General features: G+C 40.8%; 2 protein-coding genes across 4 annotated transcripts in view; one reads left to right on the top strand and one right to left on the bottom strand.

Moving 5' to 3' along the window:
• Window positions 1-18,591, top strand: part of RALGPS2 (Ral GEF with PH domain and SH3 binding motif 2) — a 138,299-nt gene that overhangs the window by 86,149 nt on the left and 33,559 nt on the right. The window lies entirely within an intron of this gene.
• Window positions 548-17,462, bottom strand: ANGPTL1 (angiopoietin like 1). Its single transcript, XM_040984317.1, has 5 exons — window positions 17,170-17,462; window positions 11,958-12,806; window positions 4,364-4,557; window positions 2,324-2,594; window positions 548-848 (listed from the first exon to the last, which is right to left on the bottom strand). Exons 2-5 carry the CDS (start codon window positions 12,778-12,780, stop codon window positions 661-663), a joined length of 1,476 nt encoding a protein of 491 aa, XP_040840251.1. The 5' UTR covers window positions 12,781-12,806; window positions 17,170-17,462; the 3' UTR covers window positions 548-660.

The raw sequence follows: 18,591 nt of genomic DNA on the forward strand, positions 1-18,591 counted from the left end.
GTTAAGTAATACATATATTTGTGTCCCTACTTTTTCATTTCAAAAGGCATATATCTTAATTGTGAGTCACTTTTTTTTTTTTTTTTGGAAAATTGGCCCCATGACATTGTCAAGAATTCAGATTTAATCATTATATGTCAAAGACACAAATTCATTTGAAATAACTTTTATTCAATGAAAAATGTGTTTTCTGTTGGCAAAACTAGAGATGTCTCTCTAATTTCCTGTCATTTTGTATAAATAAAATGAGTTACTTGGTTGATCTTAGAAATTATTTTTTCTTGGGAGTTAGAACAGTCTGAGTTTTTAAATAAGTTGCTAAGTATTTTAGACATGTATTCACTCTTGATTTAAAATAAAGCTAACATTTGTTTTACATGTGACAAATATGTACATTTTAGAAAATAAGTGTTGCCTGTATTCAGGCAATATAATTTTTTAAAATAGGATGAAAGCAATCTAGGGTATGGTTACAACCAGCATTCTGTGCCACATGGAAGGAATATGGAACTGTATTGAGAGAGTCCTTGTGTAGCATTGTAAAATTCATTTTGGAAACCATCTGTAGAAATAAATTGTGCAAAGTAATGTACGGGCAGCATTGACATGTTCAGGGATGGAACACAGCGGTGCCGTGCCGTTCCATCCGGGGGCCTGTCCTCAGTCGATAGGTTTGATCATCATCTGGACTGCCCTCATGGAGTAGGACCCGCCTCTGTACTCGGCCCAGAAGATTCCGTCCTGGTGCTTGCTCCGGTAGTGGCCCCCTCGGTACCATACTCCGTTGAGGTTAGAGTGTGCGCAGGCGTTGTACCACCAGCCTCCCTTGTGAAAGTGAGCACAGTTTCCTTGGAAGGAAAAAAAAAAATACACAGAGATGTCGCAGTAAAGGATTTCTCTAAGTATGCTACTCTGAGAAAAACATAAAAACTTCTCTTTGGAACTTTTTTTTTAAGCTTTGCTTTCTGACTTCAGTCACTGTTACCTCGTAGTTTTGCGTTTTTGTCTGTTCATTGCATCAACTGCTTCAAAGACCACTTGTCTTTTTCAAATTTTTGTGTGATAATGATTCATTTTCCGGGGGGCCACGTAAATAAACTGCAAGCAGTGGATATAAGAAAGACTCAGAAGGAAAGATCGGGAAGGACTGATGAGAGATTGTCAATGAAGAGAAAATTTTCAGGAAAAAAAAGAGTTCTGAAAATAAATAGCAAACCCTAGTATAAAATAAAACAGCAGACGCAGCAATTAGATGGGTTTCTGTAAGTAAGGCATAAATTATACAGTTTCTCCAACATTTACCAGTGTGAAATGGTTTAAAGTAGAAACCCATTTACTGCATGCCAAGATGTGACTTGGAAGAATAAATTGATTTTCAGGGAGCGTATCTCTTAAGCAGGGCAGAAATCTGTTTTTGAAAGGGCAAAGCAAGTTGCTGGCCTGTGGAAAAGTGGATCAAACTGCCACCAAGACACTGGCTTCCCGTTTTAGTGCTGGATGAAGCCCTGGCCGCTCTGCAGTCTTGATCCCTGCTAACACACCTGGGACTGAAGCAGTGTCGCCCACATCCTCCAGGCCCTGCACCCCGGGGAGGTCCTGACGCTGACCTGCCTCAGCCCCGTGGGTTGTGGCTATCTGGGGAGTGAGCCAGCAGATGTCTGACTCTGCCAAATACCTCTTTTAGCAAGGGGGAAAGGAGGAGCAATTAATTAATTAGAGGAATTAAAAATAAAAAGGAGTAGTGGTCTGATTGACTCTTCTTAAGAGCGACATGACTTTGCTCTGTGACACAGCAGTTTGGTCCCAGCGCTTTATGCCGTGTGTCCAGGTCTGCTGCCTCGCTGCCCTGCGGACCCTGCCTTACAGGGTTACCTTCTTGCGGTGACAGCTACAGCAGCACCCATCGCCGGCTCTGTTGCCCACGCTGTTGTGTCCAGGTTTTATTGTCCTCACTTGGGACCTGAGGGTCATTTTTTCTCCAGCTGCCAAGACCCTAGTGCCTGCAGCAGTGCCCTGATGTTAGTACTTTATAGGAATTCTAGGCAGTTGAGCTTTCTGTCAGATGGATATATTTCTGTTTTGGTTTTCGCCCTAGAACTTTGTCCTTCGCAGAGATTGCAGTTTGGATCTCTGCTGTAAGGTCATCTCAACAAGGTGCTGCTTTCAATGGGTTATATTCCCTTTGAGTCCAAAATGATCTGAGATGTTAGTATCTGCACTTTCATAGGTAGATTCTCTTTTGCATAGGAAGTGATGATTATTTGAGCAATTACTTAAAAAAAAGTTGTGATTATTCAAAGCATGAACGTTTCTTTTGACCCACCTGTGTATGTGTCCTTATCTCGGTCGAGCGTGGTGAACTGCTTGCCATTATGCCACATCAGAGAGTCGCCTGCGTTGCCCTGGTAAGTCCCCAGGCGCAGTCTGTAGTATTCACTTTCAGGTTCCAGACGAAAGCTGCTGTACTCTGCATAGACCTTTTTATCACTCCAGTCTTCCAGTTCAATTAACAGCTTATAATTATCTTGATTGCTAAGCTTATAGATATTTTCCAGTCCAAGCCAGTATTCTCCGTCAATGTTTCCAAACCCTTTCTGTTTAACAAAGACACAAATGCATCAATAAGGGGATAGTTAATGTTTTTATAGGTAAGTTATATGTACTTGATAGCTTAAAGATATTAGACATTTAATTGATCACACACTTTGTTTTGAGTTTGTCTTTATCAGATAAATATAAAAGCAAATAAGATAAATGCGGAAGAGGACAAAATTTGTTCTTGGCTACAATAAACATTAGTGACTACCCAGATTCTTAAAAACAGGTTCTTGATCTCCTTATTACTCCCCAAGTAGCCAGAAAAAATTTTTCTAAGAGTATGATAATATTATTTCTACTTTGCATACTCAAATAAAAAAAGAATATCTAACAATAATGAAATGAGAGCATGCGTTTTAGAGTAAATTCAGTAAGATCAGTAAATATAAGATAATCTTTATATTTTTTCAAAATAATGCTTATAGAAAATTGTAAATTAATGTCTGAAAAAAGTGATCAACTGCTACCATGTTTGAGTAAGCACTTGACATTGCGAGTGTGCAACAAAATAAATTTAGTAAACCTGATCTTAACACTCCAGGTGTGTCTTCAGGAAGGTAGTGTGAGAGAATTTTCCAGGTTCTCATGCTGTTGCTTGTTAGGAATCTGTACAACTTTTGACATGGATATATTAATTCTCACTTGTAGCTGCCAGTAAAATTTCACATAAGAGTGAGTGACCTTGTTTATAAAAAGTTTTGAAAGAATGAAATAACTAGAAAACATCTTTCCTGTTTGCCTTCCTTAAACAAGGTGTGTGTGTGTGTGTGTGTGTGTGTGTGTGTTACTTAAACATTATAAAAATCAAAGTAGTTAGCAAAGAGCAGTTGTCTACCTTTCCAAAATAGCTATCCCATAATTCTATTCCCATATGAAACTAGGTATAAATCATGTCCCAATAGCACCAGTGTCTCATATCACAAAACATGGTACCTTCATTATCGGAGTACCTTCATTATCGGAGTACCTTCATTATAGGGGTGATTCGTGTCTTTCAAAAGGGAGTTGTCTTTTGTTTGTTTATTTGTTTCTAAAGACTAGCAGTTCATTTACTTAAATATATTTGATAGAACATGTATGGTCATAAACAAAACGTCGTCTTAGAAAAAATAATTCTCAGTATCAAATTTTATGTGCGAGAGTTCTTCAAAAAGTTCATGGAAAATGGAATTATAAGATATTTTTCTGTTTTTGTTTTGATTTTAGCTTTATTTATTTGAAAGGCAGAGCAAGACAGAAAGATTTTTACTGCATCATTCCCCGAATAGCCACAACAGCCCGGACTGGGGCCAGACCGAAGCCAGGAGCCAGGAGCTTATCCACGTCTCCCACATGGAAGACAGGGTCCAAGTTCCTGTCCCCTGCCCGATGCTTCCCTGGGCATGTTGGTGGGAAGCTGAGTTAGAAGCAGAACAGCTGGCCCGTGAACCCACACTCCACTCACATCACAGGTGGCACTGCCACACCAGCACCAAGTTTATTTTGGTGCAAAAGACAAATTTTTAAAAATTCATATATAGTTTTTTTGTAGTACATGTTTTTATGAACTTTTTGGAAACCTTTTATATAAGTCATCCAGAAAGAAAGTGGATATTTAAAAATAGATGTTCAGTATCTTTACATTTTATTTTTCACCTTCAGACATCTTTGACAGGTGCAAATGGTGGAAAAGCCTGTGGCTACGTGCTTGTCACTGTCTGTTTAGCATGACCCTGTTGTAGATCTGCTTTGTTTGAGCTCCCCTAGGTCTGAGTCACTGGTTTACCTTATAATTTTCCCAATTCCTGAAAAAGTTGACAGAGCCATCCTTCCTTTTCTGAATCACAGTCCAGCCGCCAGGGTCCAGGCTGTTCTCACACCACAGCTGCATTGGTCCGTTGCTGTTTTCAGGTTTAATCAGGTAGATCCCACTGACAGAATGCCCAGCTGCTTTTGCTTGCTGACAGTCTTTGAAGGGTCCTGCAATTTACATCGTATTGATTACCAAGAAAGCTCATAGTTTTAACCACAATTCTTAACCTTTGTCTGTCTTTATGCAGCATTGTGGAAGTTAATGAAACTACATGAAAGTATGACTTTACTCCCATTACCCAGAATACACTGATGTGTTTTATCTTCCATTTTCCTTGTTTTTGTCCAGAAGCATACAGTTTATATCACTATAATCCTAAACCACATACAATTTGGATTCATCTTATTTCAACAAGCGTTTCCATACATCCTCAGTAACCATAATTAAGTAGCCTTTGACAGTGATATAAAGGTTTCATCTACAAAATGTCTTCATTCTGACTGGTCGATCATTTTCATATTTACATGTAGAAGTGCTGAGTCAGAGATCTAGCAACACCTTGAGTACTCAAGATATTAAATGTTTTATTGCTTTCTGTGCCATGGACACCAATGCTTCGTAGAAATTCTTAAATAGCTAGTAGAAAATTGTCAGCTTTATTTCTTGAGAGATCAGATGCTACTTTCTGGCTTACATATTAACAGAAGTAAATTGATTAGCGTAGGACTCGGGAATTTGTTCATGATATTTCAGAGTATAGCTTAAAAGTGCTTTTTAATTTTTTAAAAATTGTTGCTAATCTTTTTCTTGCATTGAATAATCATGAAATAGATCTATCATCTGTGGCACACACTTGGATTATTCTCAAAGCAGGACTAGAATTTTCTGTGCTGAATTGGGAAATACCAACCTGTCTCCACTAGTTCAAGTGTTTGTAGAGCTAACACCTTTGAATCCATCTAACTCATGGAAGAAGAGCAATGCTGTATTACTTCCCAGGATCTGTTTTTCAGTAAGAACCCATATTTTCCATATTCCATGTGCTTTAAAGATCTTCAAAATCTATAATTTGAATCCAGCTTTACCAGCAAGCAACCACCTGTCCTTTTTCTGTAACTCTTTAATTACTTAAATTATAAGCAGAATTCCCTGTGATAGAAAGAGAAACACAGCAAAAAAAAAAAATAGTAATTTTGGTTTCAAATAGCTGTTGAGTAAGTAGGCTCTTTAAAGGAGTATTTTTTAATGTGTTAAAATCTGAGATGTATTCAGCATTTCTCAAGTGGAAAATTGAAGTGATAATATAGTATTCTTATAGTAACTTAAGCTACTTACATTAATTTTGTGTGTTGAAGATGTGATTACCAACCTGAAGTTTGAAGGTTTTAGATGCTAATCTATCAGGTTTCTTGCATGGCCGATTGTTACAGCTGCATCCTTACTGCCTGTGTCTAATCTGTAGGGTTTCTGCTAGTGTGTGCATTCCACCTGAGACAGTTACTAACAGGAAGCATTACATAGAATTGCTGATACAAAATTTCCAGTGACGTGAATATATTCACCTGCCATTTTAAAGCGTGTTTTTAATTTCCAGTGATTACTTTTCAAGTTTAACTTTTTAGAGTCACCTTTTATGCCTCTGTGTATCTAACACAGCGAGGCGCATGAAGGGAAAGGCACCATGGAAACGTGCTGATTAGCAGTGATGAGCTTGTGCACAGCGTGTTCTGATGTGTCACTGCGTCCAGTCATCACAGAGAGGCGGCTGGGCCTCAGGAGAGCTTGCCAGGGCCCTTGCTGGGCTCAGATCCATCCTCTCACTTACCAGGAGGGGAATGGCTCGACTCCATTCACCCTCAGATGAACTTAGACAAAATGTTTGTTTTATAAAAGATCTAAAGTAATGGCTAGTGAATAACACTAATTGGATTTTTTTAAATTAATTACATTGTGTTATGTGACACAGTTTTATAGGTACTGGGATTTCCCCTACCCCTCCTCAAACCCTCCCCCCATGGTGGATTCCTCCACCTTGTTGCATTACCACAGTTCAAGTTCACATGAGATTCTTTCATTGCAAGCATATACCCAGCATAGAGTCCAGCATCTTATTGTCCAGATAAGTTCAACGGTTTCTTGGGGAGACCATTTCTGGTCTGAAGGTAGAGCCAGCAGAGTATCATCCCGATCAATTAAAAGCCCCAACATAACATCAGCAACAATTTATAACGTTGTGAAATTAACTAACATAGTATTGAGTAACCAATTTGTTAAAAAAAAAAAAATGCAAGTTCTTTACCACATCCTGTGACTACTTCATTGACATTTCAATTTTAGCTTATATACAACTGGGTTCTTGTTAATTACAACTGCTCAGATATTTATATTCCCTGAGTTTGTTTTATAATGTAAAAAAATATTTCTGGAAAATATTTTTGAGCTAAAAAGTTATTTTCTGTATTTTCATTTTTGAGGTGCATTGTTCCTATAAGCATTTTAAAAGAAAGTATAAAATTGCCACTCATTGTAAGCCCTTTTTTTAAATGTGTGATATGTGTGTGTGTGTGTGTGTGTGTGTGTGTGTGTGTGTAGTTAAATTGACCATGCTGCCCACTTACACTCTGATCAGTGGCAGTTAGTGCTTTCTCAGAGTTCAGCCGTTGCCCCCATCCACCTCCTTGCACACCTGACACTCCACCTTGCACACCTGACACTCCACCTCCTTGCACACCTGACACTCTGCTACCCCTGGACAGTTCTCTTTGACTGCGGATTGCAGGGGATATGTGTCACTGGTGACCAGCTGCACATCTGTTTGAGTTTCGCTGATTGCATGTATCGTGCTATACCAGATTCCAGCCTGTAGAGTTCAGTCCTTGGAATTCCTTGGTTCAGAAACCTATACATAAGGGCCCGGCGGTGTGGCCTAGCGGCTGGGGTCCTCGCCTTGGACCGGTTCTGGTTCCGGCTGCTCCACTTCCCAGCTAGCTCCCTGCTTGTGGCCTGGGAAGGCGGTTGAGGATGGCCCAAAGCTTTGGGACACTGCACCCGTGTGGGAGACCTGGAGGAGGTTCCTGGTTCCCAGCTTCGGATCGGTGCAGAACTGGCCATTGCGCTCGCTTGGGGAGTGAATCATTGGATGGAAGATCTTCCTCTCTGTCTCTCTTCCTCTCTGTATATCCAGCTTTCCAATAAAAAAATAAATAAATCTTTAAAAAAAAAAAAAAGAAAGAAACCTACATAAGATCAGAAGGCATATCTCTCGTGGCTTTCGTTGTAAAATGCCAAGATAGCTTTCCACATCTTTCCCAAAGAGATGAAAACTAATATAAGCAAATTATTTGGCACCTTAAAAAAACCAAGCCTGTTTATTATTGCTTGTAACACTTCATATTTGGTAAGAATCACCAGGTATTAATACTAGAAGGGATACCAGAATTAACCAATCTAATCAGCAGCTCTAACTGTAGAAATGAGAAGGCAGAGATAGGTTAAGTGATTTCTCATGGTCAATTGGCAAACATAGAGTGGATCCAACTTTTGTAAATTCTATGTCTTGTCTTTACATGTTCATCAGTGTATCATTCATGGACTAGTTCTTATGGCGTAGCTAATTATGCCTGAACTTGAATGAGCAACATTTATAGAATAAAATAAGTTAAAATCAGTGTTTACCTAATAATGATGAGTAAAAAAAGAAAAGTTCTCCCTCCTTGATTTGCAATGGCTTGTTGGGGTTATAAACAACATTGCTTCATTACAGCAAAGTGTGTCCAGGGGAACCTTGGACATACTGAACCCTAACATAGGATTTCATTCGGTAACAGTGTGGGTGAGTGTGTGTGTGTGTGTGTGTGTGTGTGTGCACACGTGCACGCTGAAGCACAGTATAGAACAGGAACATGTCTTTAGTGTGTCAGTGTATAAATACGATGTGAATAGTCATTGCTGCTGGAGTGGATGATTCCGTCCGAGTGAGAGTGAAGGCGCCATGGAACACTCCATAGCTGCCATCCTCATACTCCCAGGATTGTATCCCTCTTGAGCTTACCACCCCCCAAAACATCACACCTCACTTGTATTTATTTATAAATCATATATATATATAACCTAGGCTGATAGGCCCTTGTATATTACCTAGTACCTGTAGAACATTTTAAACAAATCTTGTGAAGATACACTCTTTTTCTTTCTATATTTACAGGATCATTTTCATACATAGCTTCTCTTTAGAAATCAAGGGGCTTGAGATGTTAGCATTGATCATTTACCTGATTTATTCACACTCTGACCTCTTAACTACTGTTAATTAACACAGGGTAAAATCAATAACCCAGTGAAATTTAATGTATTAAAGTATCATAAAGATCTTAATGACTGGCTCATGTACAGGGGCTGATGATATGGCTCAACTGGGCTAATCCTCCACCTATAGGCACCGGTGTGCTACATTGGCTCCGGTTTGTGTCCCAGCTGTTCCACTTCCCTTCCAGCTCCCTGTTTATAGCCTAGAAAAATAGTAGAGGATGGCCCAAAGCCTTGGGACCCTGCACCTCCACCTCTTTTAATAGAGAAAGAGACCAGTTGTCAGGCTGTGTGCATTTCTTATAGCTAACTTTTAAGCTCAGCCTTGTGGCATAGTGGGTAAAGTTGCCATGTGAAATGCTGACATCCCATAAAGGTGCCTAGAACACCATAAAGGTGTTCTAGCTGTCCACTTCTGATCCATCTTCCTGCTAATGGCCTGGGAAAAGGAGCATGGTATGACTCAAGTGCCTGGTCCTCTATCATCCCCCTCCCCTCCCCTCTCCCCTATCTCCTCTCCCTTCTCCCCCTTCCCTCCCTCTCACCCCTTCTCTCACTTCCTCTCCCCTTCTGCTCCTGATCCTTCCTTCCTCCACCCTCATTCCCGTTTTTTGTTTCTTCCCCTCTCTTCTTTTCCTCCCTCCCTTACCCTGCTTCTCTCTCCCCCCTCATCCCTGTCTCTCTAATAACTGACTTCCAGATAAATAAATACATGTTTTGGGACAAGCTGCCTTTTGAATGTTAGACACTGGTGAGTGCTCTTCAAGTGTTGGACTCTGTGAAGTAGTAGTTTTATTCCCATTGTAAAGATGAGGAGAACGAAGCCCAGAGAAGTCCACTTCGTCCCACACTGAGGTCTCCTGACAAGTGACCCAGGAAGTCTGTCTTGTCTGTCTGCCAGCTTCTGCCATGGGTTCTTTGAATTTCAGACTTCTGGCTCTGATTATAAACCAGGGGCATATGTGAGTGGCTGAAAAGAGACTTGGGTAGAATTCTGCTGACTGGATACAGACCAAGTGGCAAGTATCAAAGATGAGCTGAGCTAATTAAGAAATTGGTGATAACGTAAATCAAAATAGAGAAACCAGAACCATTCAATGCATCAATTTTACTAACAGAAGCTTGTTCTAGATATATAATCACAGAATAAGGAAAAGAACAAAGTTACTTTTAAAGAATTATAAGAATATGAACCAACTTTGTTTATAAGAGAAAAAAACATGTAGAGGTCATTATCAGGTTATGACTAGTGGGGATTCTGATGCTTGCTGAGAAAGGTAAGTGGTGTTTACGTGTTTTCTCCAGTGGAGTACTAATACAGGGACAGGACTGGTTGGCAGCTTAGTACGCGTTCATTCATTGGTCAGGGACCTGAAATGCCCTGGGCACAGGGTGCCACACCCAATCCTGGCTCGCTGCTGAGGCAGGATCCTGAACAGGTGGTTCACTGTCTTAGAGCAGCGTTCGCACTAGCAGGGCAACAGAGAGGTACAGAAATAACTTCAGTGTGATTTGGTGTAGAAAGCATTCTCAAGAAATAGTCACTAATTTGAGATTTATTAGTCATTGATTTAGGTATGGATGTTTAAGTCTGAAAAGGCATAGTGTTAACAGTAATATTTAAGCCTTGGAATCTGCTAAATCGTCAGATAAAGTGAAAATTGTCTTTCAACAGAGGAAGCCACAGCTCGTGAGATGATGGCCCAGGGTTTAGCTTTGGTTAGAATCCGGAGGGAGAGCTCCATTCAGGTGTCATTTGAACAGTGGGAAGATGTGGCGCCTTCAGCTTGTATGCAACCTCTAAACAGATGTTAAAGCTCTAGGGGCTGGCGCTGGGTGCAGCTTGTCAGCCTCCATCTACCGTGCCAGCAGCCCACGTGGGTGCTGATTTCAGTCCCAGCGGTGGCGCCTCTGATCCTACATCGCTGCTAATGGCCTGAGAAAGCAGCAGATGGTCTCCACACCCTCCTGGGACACCCCGATGGAGCTACGGGCTGCTGGCGCTGCTCTGGCCAGGCCCTGCTCGTTGCGACTGACCTGGTGCGTGACCTCACCCCACAACCCTGTCTCATTTCTGCAACTCTGACTTTCAAACAAATGAATTAAATCTTTAAAAACAATAAATCTTTGAGGCAGAAAAGCAGAACAATGCCAATGAAAGGCTTAAGGATGCAGGAAGATAGGCCAGTCTGGAAGATCAGGAAAGCAGAGACGCGAGTGGCCTGTGCGCCACCACCATAAAGGGAGCACAGCTGCCCTGTGACCGCTTGCTTTCCGGGCTTGGGTTTGTGCTTTGGGTGACATCTAAAATGATTTCCTAGTCTGTCTGCAGCTTTATGTTTTGCCTGGTCAGTGAATGAGTGAATTGGGATTTACTCATATTTTTATTTTGAAAAATGCACGTTTTCCCCTTTATGCTGGACGATTTGGGAGATTGTCTTAGGAGAAAATGGATACAAATATCAAACAATGGTACAATACTCATTCTGAAAATAAGCAGTGTGTCTACTAGCAATGAAACATACATGAATTACTCATCTTTGTTTTCTGAGTACCTACATCAATGACAGCGAAAGGAAGAAGGAGTGAAATTAAGGAATAGAGGAAGGAGGTCTTACAATAAAACCACTGATTTGGATACAAGGTGCAAACGTTTGTGTAGCCTTGAGCAGGAGGAGGGGTAGCTTTTCATGTAGAGACTTTAGGGCTAGGAGGTCATGGTTTTTGCACAGAGGTTATTTCCTTCAAGATAGGAAAGGACCAAGAACCCGGGACCTGGTCAGACTTACTCGTGGTTCAGTTGTAGATGAGTATCTGCTGAGAGGCAGAGAAGAGATATAATCACAGGCCTGAGGAAGTGAACGCAGAATGTTGGGGTTCCTGGTAAGAGCACCCAGAGGTAATGGAAAGGCTTGGGCACTGCAGGCAGGCCCTGGAGGGAAGGTGCTGGGTGCTGGGTGCTGGAGCGCAGGGCCCTGGCGGGGAAGAGGAGCCAAGGCTCATCTGCGAGAAAGCTGGATTGCAAGAATTCGCATGAAAGACTGCTCTTTCACAGAGTACACCAAGTTTGATCAATTCCTAGAGCCTTTGAGCTGGTAGAAGATACAGTTTTAGGCTCTATTCTTGATGATACTAATAAAAAATAGCAGTTATAATGCGTATCTATAATACCACCAAGGTGAATAAGTACCTATGAGCATTGATACATAAGCTAGAAGACACATTAGCCTCTTGGTTTTAACCGAGAAGTAACTGAACTCACCTTCATTGATGAATGTTACAGGTGGAATCTTGAAAGGACTTTTGGTAGGAGAACTTGCCAGGTCGGGTGGTGGCACTGAGTCCCTGGGATAGCCTGGGTCCCTCTGGATCTCGTTGCCCCCCAGCAGGCCTGGAGTGTACTGGTGACTGTTGGGAGTGTGTTGTGGCACCACCTGGACCAGAGGGGGCGACACACGGGTGTCTTGTCGGGAAAATAGTCTCAGGCACTGCTCCTCCAGCAGAGTGATGGTCACCGACTGGTTGTTGACGAGGTCCGTCAAGGACGCGTACTTCACCTCCAGCTCCCTGTACCTGCTTGCCATCTTCAGCATTTCCGTGGTGACATTGAGGACCTTGTTTTCCAGCTGGGAAAGTTCAAGCGAATTATCCCTCTTACGGATTATCTCATGGAGTAGTTGCATGTAGAGTTGGGTGACTCGAGAGTTCATGTTGCGGCTTTCTTTTCTCAGCAGCTTGACTTCATTGACGATGTTTCCGTCCACGTCCACCACCAGCTGCAGGACGTCTATCTCCCGCTTCTGCCTGGAGAGCACCTCCTTCAGGTTCTCCAGGTCCATCCTGGTGATCATGTCTTTAATGGTGCCTGCATCTTGCCCTTTAGTGTTGACACAGATAGGCCCGGTGATCTTTTGTTCAGGGACCAGGAATGTGTAGGAACATTTCTTTGTTTCCTCCTTACTGTCTGTGGCACGAGGGTGTCTCCTCGGGGTCAGTGTTTTCGTTTTGAACTGCCCTCCTCTACAGTGCCCAGTGTCCAGCAGCAGGAAGAACAGCACACCTGTGGTCCAGATAAAAGCCTTCATTTTGAAATGAAGTTGTACAGTGACGTCTTTGGGGAAACAAATCAGTGGAGGGGAGAAGTAAAAAGAATTCACATTAATCTATAAAGCCAGTAATAGAAATTTATAAAGGGCAAATGGAGTATTTATCAGTGTTAATGATTGGCAAGAAGTAGCTTTTTAATCTCTTAAGCTTGATACTGACATGTGTTTGAAGATTGGGGTTGAAGAGTTACCCTTCCGGCACACCTGCACTGCCCACCACGCCTGCTGGGCAGTGTGGTCAGTGCCCACTGTGTGCTGCAGCAGGCACACTGCTGGGTGCTGCTGGACCTGGGGGCTCTCCTGACCTTCCCAGAGTGCCACGTCCCTGCGATTGTGAATGGTGCACGTTGTTAGGCATTAATCTAAGTATTCCTGGCTTCACAAGTGTAGAAATTACCAGGTAACTTAGCATGTAGTTTCAATTATTGATAGGCCTTTTTTAACCTGTCAGATGTTTTAGATAGTTCTGGGACCAGATAGTTTTAGCATCATGTTTGCTTTTGTAGCCTGTCTTGGGGTTAGAGATGGATTGTTTCCTGAACCATAATCTGCTGTGTGCTGTAAATTTGTAGATTACTGAATAGGTTGATTCTGTTAGCAGCAGTTCTGCTGGTCAGTATTTTAGTAAAAATGTTATTTCTCACAAGCGTTACCAAGGAAAGGAGCTGTCTGAATGTCAGAACTGGAAGATGCCTTAGAGACTGTTTGGATACATGCGCGTGTTGGAGACTGGAGCCACAGCAGTGTCAGAACCAGTTCTTTAGAATGTCCTGTCACTACAGCAGTGACTCGTGCACAGAGGCGGGCCAGGACTATTTCACACTTGCTGTGGCCGGTAAGAAATGTTTTATAATACAGCTTCTTCTAAAGAAACGCTAGAGCTGGTTTCAAGAGCTAACACTTCTTTACTTCTTATTAGTTACCACAAAGCAGAATAAAATACATAAGATGTGTTTATTCCAGCATGTTAATTTGCAGCTTCTGTATTAGAACAAAGCCTCCCACACTTGTAAATGTGATTCCTAGCTGCTGTTCTTGGAGTTGGCAGTGAGTGTGTAAGAAAGCTTTCCTATCCTCTTAACAGGCCTGTTCCTTGATCTGAGAAGTCAGGCCAACTCCAGGTTGTTTTTTACTATCCACAGTAAAATAGTAGTAACAAGTTCATTCTTCCGTTTCCTATTGGGTGCTCCATGCATGTGTGGAGTCATTGACTTCTTAACACAACCCTGTAAAGTGACCTATTTTGATCCCTATTTGCAAATTAAATTAGCATCCAAAATCTGAAGTTCTCAATGAGTCATATCACTTGACAGAGGTGAAGAATTTGAATAAAGGCAGAAGACTGCCTAGTTGTTATTTTTAGTTTGCCTCACAGTAAGTACGAACAGACTGAAGTCTTTTCTGCGAGCAACTCTGCGACAGTACCTGGAGAAACTAAACACTCCAGCAGGATCCAAACTTGTGCTGCTGACTTTCCCACAACTAGATTTGTTCTCATCAGGTTGCTAGGACAGCAAACTAACTGTAGGATCCCTGGTTTGCATTGACTAATTGCATTGTCTAATTATGCCAATACATTTGTGGAACATTTTTGTAAGAATTTTTCTTCCTTATTTTTACATTCCGGACATTTCTGCTGTCATCTCTTTCCCCCATGTGTAGCCCATCAGTTGATATTTATGTCTGATGTGTGATTTGGGTCCCTTGCAAAAATAGAGTTGTGTCAATGAGATGCAGACTCTTCAGCTGCTTTCACTTTCTAAAATCTTATCTTCTTATTTTTTGGTGTTTTTATTTGAATTGTGCATAGATAATGAAATTAAACCACAGAATGAATGAGTGTGGGAGAATTGCTTTTCTTTAACTAACTTGATCGAGATGAGGCTTTGTGTAGCTGACTGCAAGCCCAAAGCATACCTGAACTAGTCCTCCTGGGTGTTTGTGACTTTGAACCTCAACCTTAGACATCAAGGAGAAAATTTAGACCTTAGGAGTCACCTAACATGTTTTATTTTAAGAAGACTTTTACCATACAAGAGTTGCCTATATAAAAAAACAATGTATGTTATAGTTTCAGGTTCATGGAATTTAGATACAGCTTGTTAAAAATAAACTGGGAAAAATAAAATCCATCAGCCTCCATGGTTAATGTTTATCATTTCTCATACATTTGTAACATAAGTGGTACCAAATTTAAGTGACACTAAAATTTAATAATAGAATGGAAATTGTTAGATCATAAAATTAGGTTACTTAACTAATTTCTGCCATGAAGTGAATTACCAAAACAAGGAGAAGACAGGATGTGTCATGAAACTTCAAGTTGTATTACCCAAGATTTTCACATCAGAGTTGTCAATTAAGAGCTCCCATGCCTCCACCCGCCCCCCAAAGTTGGAATGTCTCTGTATGTGTTCTGCTCTGGGTCATTGTGGTTCCCACAGGTTCCTGTATGGTGAAGTCATAGAATTTAAGTTAGCATGCGAATGGGGCAACTCAAAGTTTGCTTTTTAAAAAGAAATACAGTTCCTTTATCCTTGTTAAAGTAATGACTTAGGCGTCCCTTAAAAAGCAGAGCAAGGAGGCACATTCGTTAAATGGTAGACTAACTACGTCATGGGTAAAGGACTGGTTTTAAAAATACATTTACTGTTCCCTTTTCTAAAAACGTTCTCTTTAATATTTTCCCACATATGTTCAAGTTTTAAAAGCGAAAGATCCATAAATCTATGTTACCTCATAAACCTTCCTGTATACTAAAATTTTCCTGCATCCCAGGAGAATGTTGTAAATTTGTTCTGGTTACTTAAAATCTGTGTCTTGACTTGGTTGTTTTGATTGAAGGGAAAAAAGGTTTATGTATTTGATTAACTTTGTTAATGGTATTTCTCTTCATAATTGCTACGTCGCCACCAATTAGAACTAGAAGTTTGGATTTAGTTTCTCTCAGAGGGTGAATTCATTGAGGGGCTTGTAACTGGTTGTGCCGTGCACTGAATGCAGCATGAGACAGTGAAGTTCAACGTGTGACCTTGAGAATTAAAGCTAACAATTTCTGGATTGTGAAATAGGTTCCGGCAAGACTTGAGAATAATCTCATCCTTAGATTTTTTTTTTTTTGAGAGGGATAAGTAGTCTCGTGTGTGTGTGTGTGTGTGTGTGTGTGTGTGTGTGTGTGTGTGTGATGTAGATTTCAGAGTGAAAGCTTGTGGGCGGCTTTAGTGGGAACTGAACCCATCCGAGGTCCTGCACGAGCAGCAACAAAAGGAGGTGGCAGAGCCAACGCTGCATGGAAATTTTGTCAAGAATTCTTACAAAATATGTGTTTAATTGAAAGCATTCTATATTTAGAGTTTTGAACCTTGAAGCTTTGGACATGAAAATGAAGACAGTATCTTAGTTTGCCATGACAGGCTTGTTGAATGTTACGATTGAAATGTCAAAAGCCAGAGGGCTGGCTGCAAAGTATCCTTGCTGTTAAAAGCATACCGTAGGTAACTAGTAATCATGATTGAAATAATACAGCTACAATGGCCCTAAATAGAACATTAAAGGAAGCTTTAGCTGTGTCTGCCAAAATGATTTGTCTAAAATATTACATATTTTTGACATTTTAATCTTCTGTTACAGTCGGGTATGTTTTGTGTTCATATTTTCTATTGTTACTGCTGATTCCTTACATAGTCTTAATCTGAAAGAGGTTTAGTGTATTTGTATCAGTAACTTTAAGTTATAAGTTTGTTTCAAGTCTTAGAAATTATAACTTCTGTTACCTGTAAACCCAGAAGACCTCAACATTTTGAGTTGGAACAAGAAATACCACAGACTTACCTCGTCTTTACAAAGGTTTCTGCTTAAGATTTGATTATTCTAGAATTGGGTTTCCATGGCAGAGCCTTTCGTTGTTTTTGTATCTGCTTAGTTTTGCTTAGTGACTGTGCTGGAGAAACAGAAGTTTGCGTCTAGCTTTGCTACATAACGCCATTTCGGTGGAAAGTAACCCAACCGTGTTCACCATACTCTTACTGTGTATACCCGTTTTTGGTCACTGTGCTGTGAACTTTATGCATTTAGTCTGTTGTTTGTTAAGGTTCCTTTCTTGTGTCACTAAAGCATTTGTTTTCCAAAACACAACATGTGTGAGTTACTAGAATAGTACATATCGTCAAGTTCAGCTCCAAGTCCTGCATTAACCAGCATAAAGTACTTAATGACCAGTTGCATGAAGTTGTAAAACAAAAGCTTTTTCAGATGAGCTAAGTTACAGCATATTCTCAAGTTCTGTAATAACTGATTTTAAAATTACAAATACAAAATACACACTTTGATAAAGTACTTTCAAGCAAAGTAAAAGAAATTTTAAAGTACCTTTTTGTGTCTGTTGATGAGACAAATCCAGAAACTTGATGCTCTTATTCTCGGTTTTTTAAAAAACTGAGTTTAGAGGTTTGTTCATCTGTGACTTTAATGGCAGCTGCATTTTTTTGTTTTGTTTTGGACCGTTGAATCCAAGCTTTAATGAGGGCGTCTTTTTTCTTTTTACAGTACTAATCAATTGAGTTTGACAAGCCACCTATGTAATTTTAAGTCGGCTGGTGGAAGTTCTGGTCTGTGGTGTGCCTTTAATCCAGCGGAGCGAGCGCTGTGGCTTTGCTCTGTCTGCCACATGGAGAAGTGCGGTAACCAGCTGCAGCTGTCACCGACTCTGTATACAGTACCCTTCAAGAGTGATTCCCTCTCTCTCGGTGGCCTCAAGTTCAGCCCACATATTACGTCACCCCCAAAATTGCTGGAGACTCGGGGGTGGAACTCTCCTCCTTAGGATTTCCTCCGTGCAACCTTCAGTAGGGCGGGGTGGGGGGCGGTCGGATCAGCAGGAGGGCGAACGGCTCCGAACAAGGAGAGATTGTGTGCAGGTTGAAGGAAGGGCACCATCTGGAAACCAACTACCCCAGTTCAGCAGGCAATTGGAAAACAAACATTTTAGTGGGCTGGCCAGAGATCTTGTAGGTTGAAAACTGAGAAAGTAGTACTGAACCTCACATAGTAGCGGCACCTGCAGGTGGATGTGTTTAGTTTTTGCTGTAGGGGTGAGAGCTTGACTTTGTCAGGAGACGGGCCACCTAAAATAAGAAAGCATTTTCTGTAGCTAGTCACTTGTTTCAAGTATGTTACTGCCTAACTTGCTATTTTTTAAGGTTTTAAGCTTGTAAGAAACTTGATTATGTAACATTTCTTAAGATGAATGTATAATATATAATTTCTCAAGATTATATATAATTACCAAGAATAAGTGAAATTCTTTCAAAGGCCTGATGCTTTTTAATATTAAACTCTGGTATTATGTAATGTCACATCCTGTACTCTACGGAATGACCCCTCTTATCTAAGCAAGATCATTCTTACTGTTAATTGCTGTGCTGTCATTTTAAATCAAATATAATCATAGACTGAAGAAGAGGAGAGTTCTGGCTCCCCAGATTGGGAATGAAACAAATCACTGTATGCACTTCTGGGCCTGTTGCTCCTGCAGTGAAACCTGGCAGTAGAGGCAGTAGTGAGTGTTGGTAACGAGACAGTACAGTGCATTCCAAAGCACCGTGTAGATTCAGAAAGAGGACTCGGATCCTTCTTCCTCAGAGATGGGAAGAGGTAGGAAAGACCTAAGATGTAGGCTCATTTGGAAAGAAGAAAAAAAGTTGACAGATTATAAAGTCAAGAATTACCAAGTGGATAATATAGATAATGTATAATAGAATGTAATTGTTAAGAACACAACACAATGTTGTG

Source organism: Ochotona curzoniae, unplaced genomic scaffold (assembly GCF_017591425.1).
Source record: "Ochotona curzoniae isolate NIBS_2020 unplaced genomic scaffold, NIBS_Ocur_1.0 contig_4105, whole genome shotgun sequence".
Lineage (NCBI taxonomy): Eukaryota > Metazoa > Chordata > Mammalia > Lagomorpha > Ochotonidae > Ochotona > Ochotona curzoniae.